Source organism: Apodemus sylvaticus, chromosome 1 (assembly GCF_947179515.1).
Source record: "Apodemus sylvaticus chromosome 1, mApoSyl1.1, whole genome shotgun sequence".
In the NCBI taxonomy this organism is placed as follows: Eukaryota; Metazoa; Chordata; class Mammalia; order Rodentia; family Muridae; genus Apodemus; species Apodemus sylvaticus.
Window position 1 is genome coordinate 202,292,464 of NC_067472.1, and position 15,927 is coordinate 202,308,390.

At 56.5% G+C, this 15,927-nt stretch overlaps 2 protein-coding genes across 3 annotated transcripts; both read right to left on the reverse strand.

Annotated features, from left to right (window-relative positions):
• Window positions 1–740: 740 nt before the first annotated feature.
• On the reverse strand, window positions 741–3,612 carry Irf2bp1 (interferon regulatory factor 2 binding protein 1). Its single transcript, XM_052171961.1, has one exon. The coding sequence runs from the start codon at window positions 3,061–3,063 to the stop codon at window positions 1,309–1,311; it is 1,755 nt and encodes a 584-aa protein (XP_052027921.1). The 5' UTR covers window positions 3,064–3,612; the 3' UTR covers window positions 741–1,308.
• A 2,123-nt stretch (window positions 3,613–5,735) lies between these two features.
• Mypop (Myb related transcription factor, partner of profilin) lies at window positions 5,736–15,048 on the reverse strand. Of its 2 annotated transcripts, XM_052171963.1 has the most exons (3): window positions 14,977–15,048; window positions 13,731–14,520; window positions 5,736–7,006 (listed from the first exon to the last, which is right to left on the reverse strand). In XM_052171963.1, the coding sequence occupies exons 2-3, from the start codon at window positions 14,239–14,241 to the stop codon at window positions 6,330–6,332; spliced, it is 1,188 nt and encodes a 395-aa protein (XP_052027923.1). In that variant the 5' UTR covers window positions 14,242–14,520; window positions 14,977–15,048; the 3' UTR covers window positions 5,736–6,329. The 2 variants fall into 2 exon arrangements, with proteins under 2 accessions (XP_052027923.1, XP_052027922.1); XM_052171962.1 differs by having other exon boundaries at window positions 13,731–15,042.
• Window positions 15,049–15,927: the final 879 nt, after the last annotated feature.

Here is a 15,927-nt window from a genome sequence, read left to right on the forward strand (position 1 = left end):
CCCACTGGCACAGCATCGTATGCCTTCCCGGAATCTCCATTCCCGAGTCAGGGTCTCAAGTGAGGACCAGGACATGATTCCTGGAGCAGCCCTCTCCTTTTTAACCCCTGTTTTGCCGCAGCCTACCTAGGCCCCAGACCCCGCCCCATGACGCCAGCGAGCAGGAAATCCTGGTTAATGATCAGTCACCCGGGGCCAGGTGCGGGACAAGGCCGCATACACATCAGAAGCAGCCGCGGCGGGGGGCAGCCTTTTACTCAGCTCCTAGGTGTTCTAGGGTGAGAGCCACTGTCCCCAGATGAAGGGCATGAGCCCAGTTCGGGTTTCTCAGGTGTGTCCATCTCTCGGGCACTATAGGAAGCAAGCAGGCATCATCCTGCTTCCTGGGGGACTGACTTCTGCCTCCCCATTGCGCATCACCAAAGATGCTGGGTTGGTGGTTGGGTCATGGAGGAAGCTGCCGGGCTAGCATCCCCTGCGCGGACAGAGCCTCCACCCCCACTAAGGTCCTTGAGTCAGGGGCCCAGGAGGGTTCAACTTACTCTCTCCTTGGACAGTTCCCCTAGAAATATCTTCAAGTAAACTACCTCTAGAAAGCCTCCCGCTTCCTTTCCCTCTTCTGAGGTCTCTGCATTCTGAGTGGCAGCTGTAGTGCAAACCTATTCCCAAGTTTGTTTGTCATCGCCGTGCAGGAGCCGAGCCCTGTCAGAATCTCAGTACCACCGTCTGCAAAACAGGCCTCGACTACACCTTTTAATCAGATCATAGCAAAGGTACACTACAAACAGCCGCCCACTGGACAAAGGCACCACCTAGTGGTCACAACGCACAAGTCCTCCCTCTCGCAGGACAAGTACAATCCCGAAGGGGGCGCAGCATCTTAGAAAACTAAAGGGACCCAAGAAGGGAGGGAAAAAAAAAAAAACCAACCCATCTCTCAGTTTATTGAAGGAGGAAAAGGGTGGGAGAGGGGAACAATAAAATGCTTTTGCTTCGTTTATAAAGAGCGAGTTCTCAGGAGGTCCCTTCTCAAGGACAAGCGGGGTACCTCTTACCCAGCTACCAACAGCAGGAAAGCCAAGCCAAGAAAGGAGAAAGACAGGAGGGACCCAGGAACTCCAAACACCCGCTCTGACCGGAGCCACAAGCTCTCTCCCCCCACCCACAATGTATCTACCCCAGGGGGCCCGTCTGGGCAGAGGAAAGGGTCTATACATAGGTTAGGGGTGCTGGGTTGGATGGGGTAGGGAATAACTTATCCGCGGTTGCGGTGGATGGTGGGGGGGGCAGCGTGATGGCAGTGGCAGCCTAGGGGTCCCTTTCTTTCTTGACCTTGATGTCACCAGCAAGAATAGTAGCGATCTCGCCCTGCATGAAGGCCCAGGGGACAGAGGAACCCACCAGCGGACATTTGTCTCCGCTGGGGCAGTACACCTCTCCCGCTGGGCCCTGCGCCTTGATGAACTCTCGGGAGCAAGGAAAGCAGAACTTGTGTCCAGGTACAGAGGGACACTGCACGAAGTGGGTGTCTTCCAGCCTTTCTCTGCACAGGGTACAGCACAAGGGGGCTCCAGGGGTCGCCCCTGTGCCGCTACCACCCCCGCTGACAGCTTCAGCTCCGGCCGTGGGACTGACTTCTGCCTCCCCATTGCGCGCCACCAAACGATGCGGGGTTGGTGGTTGGGTCGTGGAGGAAGCTGCCGGGCTAGCACCCCCTGCACGGACAGAGCCTCCACCCCCACCAGGGTCCTTGGGTGAGTGGCCCAGAGCCTCAGCCACATTCTTGAGGGCAGCAATAGGCGAGGGTACACCAGGGGTCTCTGTGGAGTATGGACCGCCTGGTGCCACCCAGTGCCGCTGTTGCTGCTCCTCCGTGGTCATCTTCCCAGGCGTCTCGCCCTCGGGCTCAGGGGATGCTTTGCGACGGCGTGGCGTGGGTGCAAGGTTCCGGGACGGGGCTCTCGGCGGTGGGCCACACAGGGCAGCAGGGGCCGGTTCTGGGTACTGCTGGGGTAGCGCCTCCGCAGGAGCAGGCTCTCGGAAGCTTCGGACGCCATCTGTGAGCAGCTCTCCTAACTGGCGCCATTCCCCTGAGCCGTGGCGTCGTTCATATTCGAGGTACTTGAAGCCGGAAGACGCCAGGGCCTTCCCCGGCTCTCGGAGAGCATCATGAAACATCTGGCGGGCCACAGCAAGGACCCCCGCGTACACATTGCCAGAACCACATGGGTATTCGGTGAAGAGCTTCAGCTCAAACTCATAGCCGGGAGGGCGGGCAGTGGCATCAAAGGCGAACACCCGCCCCACCAGCCCGTGGTCCTTCTTGAATCGGACATTGAAAGGGGCACAGGCGGACAGCGCCAGGAGCTGTTCCCTAACAGCCTTGGGACGCCCATGCCACTCCTCCGCCCGGCCCCGCATGGCCTCGTTCAGTTCCGCCAAGCAGTCCGCATTCCTCTGCTGCTTCTCCTTCTCGAAATCGGAGCCGAAAAGTGGACGCGCGGGGCTTAAGCCAGGTGCCAGCGTCAGAGCTCGGCCTCCGAGGCCAGACACTGCAGCTGCCAGCAGCCCGGGGGGCATCAAGCTGGGGATGGAGCCAAGCAAAGCCCTGCGTGCCCCTTCCGCCACGGCCTCCTCGCGGCCCAGCCCGTTGGCCAGGCGGGACCCCAGGGTGTACTCCAAAGCCGGCGACGGCAGCGCCAGGCGGCTGGACGAAGTAGCCCTGTCATAGCGGTCCGGGCCCGAGACGCTACCTCCGGTCCCCGATGGCTGCGCCTGGGCCTGCGGGGGTGGCAACTGGGAGCCCTGGGAGCCCGAGGAGGCTAGGTCCTTGGAGGTCGGGTGCTTGAGAGCCGGGGGTCCCGGCGATCGGCCCTCAGGGAGCACGTGGCTGCGCTTGAGCTGGCGGGCGGCGTCGATGAGCAGCTCGATGCGGTCCGCGCCCTCGAAATTCACGCACCCGCGGCACACGGCCTCGCTGAAGTCCCACACCATGGCCCACGGCATCTTGGGCAGGTCGCACAGGTAGCACCACTGGCGGCGGGACGCTTGCACGGACGCCATGGCGCCCCCCGGAGCGCCGCCAGGTGCCCCCGCTGCGCACCCACCGCCCACGTTCGCTCCGCTGTGCCCGGGGACGGGCGCGCGAGCCGCCAGTCCGGCCTCGGGCTCGGCCTCCCCGCCGGATTCAGGCCCGGCCCCCCTTCCCCGCCCCCTGGGCCCTCAGCCTTTTTTTTTTTTTTTCTCTTTCACTCCCGCCTCCCGTGGAAAAGGCAAACCACGAGCACGCACGTCGGCGCCCCCGTCCGGTCCGCGCCGTGAGCCGAGATGCACAGCTCTAGCTCCTCGATGGGCCTCGGGCGCCGCCGCCCCAGGCTCCCGCCGCTTCGCTCGCGCCGCCGACGCCGCTGCAACGGCCGCCGTCGCCTCCACCTCCTTCTTCTGCCCCAGAGGCCGCTTCGCAGGGAAAGTTACATAACGCACGGGCAAAGCCTTCTGGGAAATGTAGTCCCGCCGGGCTGCTTCTTAAAGGGGACTGGGAAGAAAGCAGTGGCGGGAAAAGAGGGCGCGCGGTCTCTGTGTGCTTAGTTCTCACTGTGCCTCGCCAAGAAGCCGGGGTTCGCACACAGGGTCCTGGGAACGGGTAATGGCTTCATAAATGCTCGGGGTGAACAAGTTGCTGGGAACGCAATCTTCTCTCTCTCTCTCTTTTTTTTTTTTTTTTGTTTTCGAGATAGGGTTCTCTGTGTAGCCCTGACTGTCCTGGAACTCACTCTGTAGACCAGGCTGGCCTCGAACTCAGAAATCCGCCTGCCTCTGCCTCCCAGGTGCAGGGTTTAAAGGCGTGAGCCACCGCTGCCCGACTTCCCCCTTCTTTCTTGAGACTTGGATTTATTTTTTAGCTCAGGTTGGCCTAGGCTACGTAGGCTGGCCTCAAACTTGCTGCAACCTCCCTGCTTCATCCTCCTTGGTGGGCTTACAGGCCCGAGACCATACCCAGAACCCGGAAAGCAGTTTCTGCTCTGACTGCTGAGCAGTTTTAGGAAATAGTCTTGCCCTCTCTTAGAATCCCGCCCCTTTAAGAAGGGCCAATAACGGGTTAGGAAGGCAGCACCTTTTTGGGATGGGGCGGAGAGGCTCTGATTGGACGTTTTCAATGGGATGGTTTCAGGCAACCCTTGAAGAGTGGGGTCTTCTTAGCGGGTTGTCTCTCCCTGAGTCTTAGGTACTAGCCTCAAGGGCGGCCGAGACTACAGGAGGAGGAGACTGTAGCTTTCGAGCCAGGCGCCTGCCTTAGTTTCCTCATCTGCTAAAGAATACTCAGTGAGCCTTCCAATTCTGCTACAGCTGTGCACACATTTGGTCTCTAAAGGGTTACACAGTTGGCGTCTCAGTACATCCCCAACTTCACTACAATTCCCAAAATGCTCTGCGAGGTGAACGCACTGACGTACTTCCTCTACTTGGAAGTTGGGGGGTGGGGGGAAAGGCCTTCCCGACTTTTGCCCCGCCCCTGCTAGCAGGGAATTTCGCCCCCCCCCCCCGTGGGGGTTGGGGTGGGGGCTCTTACTACTCTTAGATTTGGAATGAGGGAGCCAAGAGGAGATTGCTGGGAAGGGCAACCCCAAACCTCCAAGTGCATAATGGCCTGGTGGGCCCAATCTGGCTGAGAGCACTGTGTTTTCTCCTAGTTTTTTGGGGGGCTCGGGGGCGCGAGGAGAAACGACGTGTCTCTCCAGGTCCTTGCTCACATCAGCCCTTTCCCCTCACTTGGCCTGGGTCTCCGCTGCTGCTCTCATTTTTTTTTTTTTTTCTGAAAGTCGTCTTTGCATTTGTCCGGGTTTCCACTTAGTGGAGGAGGCTTGACGATTTTCTCACCCCCACCCCAGGAGTCACAGCAGCCCTGGCTTTCTATTTCAGCGTTACAATTTTACCTACCACCTGCATTACTATTTTAACACTTCTCCCTTAAACAAATTGCCTATTTTTGTCGTTTCCTGGGAGATACTATGTTCACAACCACTGGTTTCGTGTTTATTTACTTTCTCTTGCTTATACGCGGTGCTGGGATGCATTCCAGGGCCTTATGCTAAGTGCGCTACCGCTGAGTTGTACTACCAGCCTGTATTTTTTTATTTTGAAACTGGGTCTTCCCTGGTGGCCCAGCCATCCTCAACCTCCTGGGGGCTGAGACTACAAAACTACATTAACCTGCTGGGCTTTTTTCCTTTTTCTAAAGACAGGTCTCTGAAGCACAGGTTAGCCTTGAACTCACAGCAAGCCTCCCCAGGACAGGAATCCCAAGCGCGAGCCACGATGCCCTGCTAAAGCTCTTTAAGGCTGTAGAGACCTAGTTCTTGTCCTGACGCTCAGGCAGCTCTGTTCTTGCCTGAGTTAACCACCCAAGTTGCTTTATTGAACTGCTCTTAATAAACCTAGATAAACTTTGTCTGGTCTGTAACGTTCTTTGGAGGTGTTTTTTTTTTTTTTTTTTTTTTTTTTTTTTTTTTTTTTTTTTTTTTTTTAAATACAGGGTACCAGGCTGCTGAAGTAGATTATACACTTCAGCGTGTGCTTTTGCACCAGGGTTAGTTAAGGCTTTTAGAGGGACAATCACCTGCCTCCTGTTCAGGAGGCATGTCCTCTGGGAGGGTGTGACCTTCTAGAGGAGGGGTGGAGCAGTCCCTAAGTGCTGGACTCCCAAGGCCTGTCTCAGAGCCTCAAGTTAATTGTATGAAAATAAGTTTATTGACCTCTTGTCAGCACTGAGGAGAAAAGGGGTGGGGGGCGAGCTCCGGAGGTCAGACACACCTGGCAGCAGTGGGAGGCGGAGGACCCAACCTATACCTCCCCAGTCAGGGTTCTGCCTCCTCCTCCTCTGAGTCCTGTCTTCCACATTCTGATTTGTCTAGCAACTTCCAACCCTCCCAAAGAAGTTCGGGCTGGGGGAGAGGGAGGGCCCCCACACGTTGCTTCTCTTCAAGTCATGAACAGCCAACCATTAGGCAAAGGAGCACGTCGCCCGCCAAGCCAGAAGGCTCCTCTTCCACCCCACAAAGGGCAATATAGTAACATAAAATCGATGGCTTAGAAGTTGGGGTCACAGGAGGCAGTCAGGTGGACACCACTGTACCAGAGAAAGGGACTGAGGGGGTCCACCCGGGGCTCACCCGGAGAATCAGGCACTAACTAGCACAGGAAGTGGGGGTGCTCACTCCCCTAGAGCAGGAAGCTGGGGTGCAGCTGGGATAGGCAAAGAGCATCTTCCTCCTCGACTGCGCCAAGCAGGGAGAGGGGTTGCAGGCAGGAGCGTGGACGCGGGGTAGATTTCACGGGGACTTCCAGCGGCCCCGCCTCTTCCGTGTAGGGAACCCTTTCCTCCTTTTGTGAGGGGGCGAGTCGTGGAGGGGCAGTGGTGGGGCTGGGGGTGGTGGTTTAGGCACCCCCTCCTCACTCCTAGGGGAGATGATCACCCCCCTGGCTGCCACTACAGCCCCATCCACAACTGCAGCTACCACAGACACAGGCTCTGGGGCGAGCTCCACCGTGGGAGCGGGAGCCGGTGGTGGCAGGACTGGCTTGGGAGGTGGCGGCGGAGGCGGTGGCGGTGGAGGCGGGGGCAGCGGCTCAGCTGGGGTTCCCGGCAAAAGGGGTAGCAGGGCGCTGAGGGCCTCACTCAGCTTGGCCAGTCCCTGCCGAAGGGTGCCAGCCAGCTCCCTGATAGCATTGGCAGTCTCCTGCTGAGCCCGCAGAAAGTCCAGGGACTGCTCTGGGGCTGAGGTGGGCCGAGGAGGAGTTGGGCTAGAAGAAGGTGCCACTTGGGCCAGCGCCGTGGGTGGCGGTGGAGGGGTGGGGAGCGGTGGAGACAAGGCCAGGCGGGGCAGCTGGACGGACTGCATGGCTGCAGGGGACGGGGACTCACGCTCCTTGGCCTCCTGGGGATTGCAAGAGGGCCGGGCCCAGGCCTCGGGGCTGCTGGAACCTCCCTTGCTCTGGGCTGATGTATCTGTAAAGATAGAGACCTTGGGTTAGTCAATGAGAGCCCGCAAGGCTGCATTTCCCGTTTGGTTTCCTATCCTCAGAGCAATCTCTTAGTCCCTACCTTCTTGATGAAACAGGGTCTCTCCAGCTGGCACAGGCTAGCCTGCAACTCCGGATCCTCCAGATTCTGCTTCCTAAGTGCAGGTTTATCGGCGGCACTACTGCACCTGGTTTGATTTAGGCCTTCGGAGGACAACACCCTCCAGGCATGCTGGCACCTCAGTACCTCGGAGGCCAAGCAGGGGATTTGAGACGTTTAAGGCCTACATCCACTATACCCAGATTAAAAGCCAGCTTGGACTACATTAGACCATATCAAAAAGGAATAAAAACACTTTTAAGACCCCTCCCACAACAGAAACACACACACACACACACACACTAAAAACAAAACAAACAAACAAACAAAAAACACCACCCAGCCAGGCGGTGGTGGCGCACGCCTGTTATCCCAGCACTTGGGAGGCAGAGGCAGGCGGATTTCTGAGTTCGAGGCCAGCCAGGTCTACAGAGTGAGTTCCAGGACAGCCAGGGCTATACAGAGAAACCCTGTCTCGAAAAAAACCAAATCCAAAAAACCAAACCAGAACAAAATAAAAAACAAAAGCTAAGCCACTATCAGGCTCTGGCTTGGATACTTGTATTCTGGAGGACTGCTTGGCGCTGCAGACCAACCTAGGCTAGGCAAGACCGCATCCCAAAAGAGGACACACTAGTGATACCGCCTATGTCAGCGAATGCCCACCAAGCCGATCTTTGGATGCAGAGGGGTGGATGCATTAAACCACGTTGGGGCGATGCTTTTGTGCACTGTGTAGAGATTGGTGTTGTATTATTCATAAGCTGATCTCTGTACCATGTGGATAATGGTCCGACTTCTCTATTGCTTTCTTTTTTTTAAAGATTTATTATACGTAAGTACACGGTTGCTGTCTTCAGACACACCAGAAGAGGGCGCCACGTCTCATTACAATGGTTGTGAGCCACTGTGTTTGTGGCTGCTGGGAATTGAAAGCAGTCAGTGCTCTTAACCTAACCACTGAGCCATCTCTCCATCTCCCCCCCCCCATTGTTGTTCTAATTGCTTGGCACCTGTATCACGTTTTTTTTGAAAGCGCTCCATCTCTCAACTTCTTATTGGTCGAGGGGAGAAGAGGCGGGACATTTGGCAGAGATGGGACGATCTGCCAGCCAGACCCTGGAGGAAGAAGCCGTGCCAGGCCGCGAGACTGCAAGGTAACGAGCCACGCGGCAGAACACGCGGCCTCGCTGCGCTATGATGGGGAAGTGTGAGTCTCCGTGTCAGTATTCAGAGCTGGGACAAGCGTACAAAGTCCTCCCGGTTATGAATGGCGCCCAATGGGAGGCAGGAGCCCACGACCTCATGCTCTACCGACTGAGCTGGGGGCAGCCAGGTGGCCAGCTTTAGTGGACAAGAGCCTTGCAAGTCTTACTGACCCCATGGTAGCAAGAGGCTCTGTGGGCGCCGCAGAGCTCAGAACCATCTGGCCACTACCCCTGCTCCTCTTAGCTGGAGTCCATGGAGGGAGGGCAGTGGCTGGCACACGGATTAACTCTTGGAAGCTCTTTCCAGCCAGGGTGGCAGGATTTTCGAGTTCTATCCCAGCCTGCTGGGTCTTCCGACCTGAGAACCGGCGATGCCCATTCTTGACCATGTTCTTGGCGAGCTGAAGCTCTCTCCCGAGTGTGAGTGGCTCTTGGGCATCGCTAGAGGGCAGTGCTCGCAGCTTGTGCGTTGTCTAGACACCCCAAACTCACCGCTGAACTGAGTTCCTGACCCGCCCCGCCCCCCTCACTTCCTCATCCACCCCTGCCTGGGAAGAAAGCAGCTCTGGCTCCCAGTGGCCAAGCCGCGGCTAAGTTAACCCTGTAATCCCCCATTCTTCTCCTATCCTAGAGTGATTCGCTCAGGCTATGCGTGTTTTCTACCATAAGCAGCACATCTACCATTCAGCATACCTGTTCTTAGCAGAACTCTCTGCGCGAGTGTCCCTGCATGTGCGTGTATGTGCAGGGAGGGTATGTGCACGCATGTGTATGTGGACGGTCCCAATGAAGTTTCCGATCTGGCACAGCTGCCTCGCCAGTGTGCCCAAGGGGCCTGTCCGCTCCACTCCTTCAGTGCTGGGATCCCATCCGTGTGACCTCCACCAGGCTTTTGGGCCCGGCTGGATTCGTGGGAGTGAATTCAGGACTTTGTACTTGTGTGGCCAGCATATTACCAACTTGAGTTCTCCCTACCTCCAGTTTTATTTATTTATTTTTTACTTTTGTTGTTATTGTTCTCAGACAGGGTTTCTCTGTATAATGAAGTCCTGACTGTCCTGGACACTCTATAAACCAGGCTAGCCTCAAACTCACAAAGATCCTCCTCTTGAGTGTTGGGGTTACAGGCGTGCGCCAGCACCGCCCGGCTCAGGACATGCTCTTAACTGCTGAGCCTTCTCTCCTGCCCAGGCTGGCCTTGAACCTGCAGCCCTCTACTTCAGCCTCCTTAGTGGCTGTGATCACAGCCACGCCCCTCCACACCTGGGTCTTTCTTCTTACCCAAGACACTGTTCATACAGATGCTATTCCACATAAACCTAATTACACCCAAGACCCAGTCTCGGTGCTTCCGTCCGCAGCCTCACTGGGCACACCCTCCTCTACCAGCAGCTTTGTGTGGTGACAGGAAAACTCCAGAAAGCCGCCATGACACGAATGGCTGCGTGCTGTCTGCTTGCAGTCAAACAGGATGATGATCGGTAGAGGCAGAGAGTCAGCCAGTGACTGCCTAGGGTTATAGGGCAACCAGTGTGGTGTCCTGGATACCTGGAGGCTATTGTGTTTCCTCCTCAAGGGGAGACTTCTTGGCTGTTACCTAAAGTGGCTGCCAGTCCTTTTCTTGGCTCTCGCTTCAACTCTAAGTGGTTTCTGTGCGAACTCATTTCTCCTGGGCATACAATCCACTAGGTGAGCTCTACCAGCTAAGGATTTATTGTGCTACCTGATGTTTTCCTGGGCCAGGGATGGGGCTCCAGGCCTTAGACCTAGGCAAGTTTTCCACTTGAGCCACACCCCAGTCCCTCACTGGGGGATTCCAAGCAGGGGCTCTACCACTGAGCTCCCAGGCATTTTTCCCATTTTTTCCCTTTTTAATAAATTATTTGTATTTATGGGGGTTCCGATACACATGCTCACATGCTGTGTTGTGCCATGTAGTGGTCACAGGACATTTTGTTTCTCTGTCCACCATTCACAGAACATTTTGTTTCTCTGTTCACCATGTCAGTCCCCACAAGTACAGGCTTTTAATCTCAGCACTCAAGAGTCAGAGGCAGTGGATGTCTGTGAGTTCAAGGCCAGCCTGGTTTACATAGTGAGTTCCAGGACGGACAGCCAGGGCTACACAGAGAAACCTTGTGTCTGAGGAAAAAGAGCTGGTTAAGGACATGCTCTCCTCAGGCCGGGCCTGTACCGTGTGCTTCTCTAACTGCCATGCTCATGTTCCCCTGACATCCACTAGGCTCAACCTCTGAATTTAAGTAGCTGCTTGAATTCACCACCTGCAAGAAGCCCTCCCTGACTATCCTCACTATGCAAAACATTCTCACTCTTAACTACTCTCTGGGCACAGGGGCTCTCTCTGCATCCCGAGCTAGCCTCCAACTCAAGAGCTTCTTCCCTCAACCTCCTGAGTACGGAGATTTCAGTGTGCGCCGCCATTGCCTGGTGCCTCTCAACAGGCACTATTTCTCTTGTTAATAGTTATTATCTACATGGTATTAGGGGGAGTGTGTCGGCTGTTTGTGGCATGTCTCCCCAAACTGTATCAGCTCCCTAAGGCGAAGGAATTTGTCTCGTCCGACCCCCAGTGTATCTCAGTATCCATCCTCAGGAAGAGGATCTCGATAAACATTAGTCGAGCATTTTAAAATACTCCATAACAACTTCTAAGTAAGCAAACTTGGAGTTCAGGGGATGATTCAATGGAAATGTGAGGCACATACACACACACACACACACACACACACACACACACACACGCATGATGGGCAGGAATGGCAGCAAACCTGGAATCCCCAAGGTAAGCTGACTAGGGGGTGGACCCAGATCAGTGAGCTCTGGGTTTGATTGAACGACCCTGCCTCGACTCTAAGACAGCAGCTCCCAACAACTCAGGACTTTGGGCTGCCAGCATGCACGCACATGCATGCAAGCCTGCATTCCTATATATGTGCACAAGACACATGAACGTGTAACAAACCTATCGCCCTGGTTTCACAGAAAGAGATCGAACTGAGACCATAGGTTGGGCTTCCGGCACTTTCCATGCCTGCTGTAGGAGTTCTGAGCTGACCTTTGACAGCGTCTGTCCTCCCTATACACAGGACAGTTAATGGGCAACAAGTGCTAGTCATCCACAAGCCGGGCACCTGATTCTGTCCAACATCTCCGCTTCTGCTCGCTGTGTGACTTCAGGTAGGGAAACAAACTTTTCTGAATCTCATCAACTACCTAGCACGGGGGCCAGTTAAGACGGCTTGGTGTGTAAAGATGCTGGCTGCGCAAACCTCACAAACTGGCTTCCATCCTGAGAACCCATGGTGGAGAGACTCCTGAAACTACTCCTGTGATCCCCGTGCACACGTGTGCTCGCATGCTTACACAGACACACACACACACACACACACACAAAGTGAAAATTTCAGATATTAGTAAAGAACTCCTTGGTGGGTTCATGTCCATGGCCCCCTTTCTCAGTGCCTCCCCAGAGCATGTCTTTCTCCTCCACGCACCCAGTTTTTTGATACCGGCTCTCACATACCCCAGGCTGGCCCAGGGAGATCCTGATCTCCTCTACCTCACTAGTGGCATGTACCTCCACACAAGCCTCACACACTCTAAGCCTTTCACCTTTACCTGACACACTACAAGGTCTGGCTCCTGCTTATCTCTCTGATCGCCTCTTAAAATAATCTTAAAAACTCTTCCTTGTCATCTTTTGGTTTCAATCCAGCCTCTCCCAAACGTCCCTGAGTCTCCTGCCTTCATGCCTTTCCTTCTCCGTGAGGTTCCAAGCCCTTCTCCTCCAGGCTGCGTGTCAGCTCTGACACCATCCCCTTCCGGAAGCCAGCCCTCGACACAGACCTAAGACTGGGTCATACATGTCCTCCTGGCTCTCTTGGGCCTGTCACCTCGAGTCACTCTTTTCTCCACCAGAGAACTGTGTCAACCCCTGACTTGTTTCAGCACAGGGCAGCATCTGAGGGAAGAGCTATGGAGAAGACAGCCCAGAGGCGGCAGCTCATGGGAAGAGTGCTTGCCTAGCATGCGGGAAGCTCTGGGGTCTGTCCTCCAGTGCTGCATGACCCTGGCACAGTAGAACATCCTTGTAATCCCAACACTAGGGAGGTGGAGGCAGGAGGATTAGAAATTCAAGGTCATCCTCACCTCCACAGTGAGTTCCAAAGCAGACTAGGGTACATAATCAGAGCCTGTCTCCTGTCTCAAAGAAATCTGGAGTGACTCCAGGCTGAACAGAGGGATGCCTCCACAGCAGTTCTGCGGGCGTGACCTTGAGGAAGTCACCACACTTCTCCAAGTCTTGGTCTATGGCGGCCAAGCAGTATGGACCTCCCACTGTTGACCACTACACACAGGCTATGCACACGCTCAGACGCTGGAGCGAGCAGTTTGCCTGGGTCACTTCACCCATGTTCACAGAGTCCCTCGGAGGGGGAAACCCACTTTTCATCTCTGTTGGGCAGGAGCAGAAGTGAGTGCGCACGAGTTTACTGAGATGGCCATATCGTGGCTAACACTCAGGCTGGACGCCGCCTCTAGGCACTGCCTTGCACAGAACTCTCCCCACACTCAGCTCTCTCTCCATTTACTTTCCCGGCTGGAACAAGCTCTAGAGCCCCAGGCCTGCCGGCTGCCCTTTCTCCACTGGTTTGCTGCAAGGCCTCCGGAAGACTCGGACACTGGTGCTGAGCTCACGCTGCAGCCCAAGGCAGGCACTGAGCTCCCAGACTCTCCTACCTCAGACCTCCACAGGAGCTGGGAGCAAAGCCCAGTCCCATGTACTGAAATCCCGCCTTGCTGAGATCATTCTCGCTATGGACGCTGGGCCAGGCCTCCCGGGACTGGGTCCATGTCTACTCCTCTGACAGTTACCAAGAGACAATCCATTTCCTTTCCTGTCTTTTACATTACTATTTTTGGAAGGGGGGATCTCACAGCGCTCAGATTTGCCTTTAACTTACTATGCACCCAAGGATAACCCAGGTGTTGAGACTCCAGTCATGTGCTACCACGTGGGTCTATGCAGTCAAAATCTGACCCTGGAACTCCAAAACCTAGAAAAGCACGCTACCAACAGGGCCTCCACAGATGGCCCTTCCTCACCCTTTTAAGCCCAGCCTCCTGTAGCCCAGGCTAGCCTTGAACCCCCGTTTCTTCAGCCTTCAACTCCCAAGCATGAGAATTACAAGGCCGGTTACCACCACAGTTTCCTTTCTCTGACCTTAAAGCCCCAGCGCTCCATTATGGGACCAGGAGCACCCACCCCCTAGTTTTTAGCGAGAAGGCGGTGAACAAGCCTGACAGATCTGGGTGTGAACTACACACTGTAGGCTTCAGGAGTGTTTGCAGTTGTTTAAGAAGCTGGCTTTGGAACTCACCTGCCCGTCGATCCTGCCTGCGGTCCTCTGACAACACATAGCGTTGTGTACTAGCGGTCGAAGCCTGCGGCTGGGAAGAGGCGGCTGCCGGGGACTCCTCAGCCCCAGCGCCAGCCCCGGGCCCCGCCACACCCGGCCCCAGGATGGCGAAAATAGTCTCCTCCTCCGCGGAGAAGGCGTCCTCGGCGGCGGGCCCCGCGCCCTGCGTGGAATGCGGCACGCGAGCCAGCTTCTCCTTGGTGCGGCGCTTGAAGTCGTTCCAACGCTTCTGAACCTCCTGGCCCGTGCGCTTCCAGCTGGTGATGCCGTTGATCTTGGTGGCGATACTGTCCCACACTCGCCGCCGCTCGGCCACGCTCACCCGACGGCTCTGCGCGCCGTAGAGCTGAGGGTAGTGGGCGCGCACCTCCCGGATCAGGATCTGGTTCTCCTCGAAGGAGAAGCGCGGCTTGCGGAGTCGGGTGGTCTCCTCCGCTTCGCCCGGCGCCGCCGCCGCGGTCGCCGAGGCCATGGCGCCCCCAGACGCCACCGATCGGCTGCCTGGCGCATGGGGGGCGCCGGCTCTGCGGGCAAAGGGCGAACAGCGCTGGCGGTGGCTCGGTGTCCCCGTGTCGCCCGGACACGGGCTCCTCTGGTCCCCTGTGCAAAAGTGGTGATGGGAGCGGCGCGGTGCTGAGTGCAATCAGAGGTGCTTCCTCGTAGGTGACACCCGCCCAGTGCCCATCTTGTGCTTCACGCGGCCGCTGAGTGCCTCGCGGACGAGTTGATGGGTACCGGGGGGACGGACGGTCTGGAAGGATGGAGGGAAATGAGCGAAAGTGGAAGGGAAAAGGGTACCACCGCAGGAGTTAGAGGAGAACGGGGCGCAGTACAACAGGACAGGCGAAGAGTATCAGGGATGCCCAGGGGGTCGAACATGCACGATGCTGGAAGTGATGCCAACTGGGCAATGCAGCAGACAGGGGGCATCCAGATCAGAGGGGAGCGCTGGGGGGCTCCCAGGGCAGTGGGTGTCTGCTCTACGGTCCCTGAGAGTCCAGGAATAAAGGTGAAATGGGACAGCAAAATATTAAAGCTGAGGGTCTGCAGAGATTATCAGGGTGCTGGGATTGCCGGGAAAGAAGGGGAGTTGTGGAGATAACGGGGGTCCGAGATAAGAGGGGGGACCCCCGAGGCTTTTTTGGACTCCAGGAAGAGTGATGGAGCACAGAGGATGGGGACCCCAGTTGGGCCGCGGGTCACTCACCGGCGCCGCCGCAGCCCCTGCCTGCCGGTGGGTCAGGGCTTCGGCTTCTGCGGCCTCTTCCCTCCCCCCCTACCTCTCCCTCCCCCTCTGGGCCCCGCCCCCAGTAGCATCGAGAGCCAAGGCGCATGCGCGCCGGGCGAACACGGTCTCCAGACACCCTGACAGAATTGCGTTCTCTGAGCCGTGCCTCTCAGGATGGCGCAAGCGCAGAACTTCCCGTCGTCTTGCTTTACCAGAAGGACACAGCTGCGCAGCCGCACGTTTAGCGCCGAAGTAGGTTCGCTGGGCTCTCGAGCCCAATTGCGCATGTGCATACCTACAGCGCGCATGCGTGTCACTGGCAACTTGCTGGCGGTGGTACCCGGGACTAAATCCCAAAGCGGACGCAGCGGACAGACGCTGGAGAGAGCGCTAGGACCAAGCGGAGTTTCTTCCTTTGGGTAGTCCTCTAGCCTACTCCGCTAAGCGGAGTCTTTTGAGAAAGGGGAGGAGAAGAGCTTCATTTCCATGACAACTGCGTGGGTGGGGGCTTGGGGGGGGCGTTAGGAAACCTCCTTGCCCACGCCCAATGCCGCCTCTGCGCAGGATCACTGGGGAACTACCTCCTACGGATTGAGGCGGGGCACCATGGAGATATTCCCCGCCCATGCAGAGGCAGTAACCATAGTAACCCAGCAACCTCCCAATCGTGTCCGGGAGGCCCCCTGTCCACAATTTGACGTCATAGCTTGGCGAGGGAGTTCAAAGGTAGGAGTTTCTTGAAGGGTGGGGATGCCAATCCTGGCCACGACCCATTTTAATCAGAAGCGCAGAGCAGGACCGAATCGAGAGCATCGCTTGAATGAACTGGATGGCCGGATGGCTAAGTGACTGAGTTCAGCCTTGTGAAAATGTTCAGTGCCGGCAGTTTCAAGGTCATTGGGTAAACGATGCTTCATTCATCTATCCGAC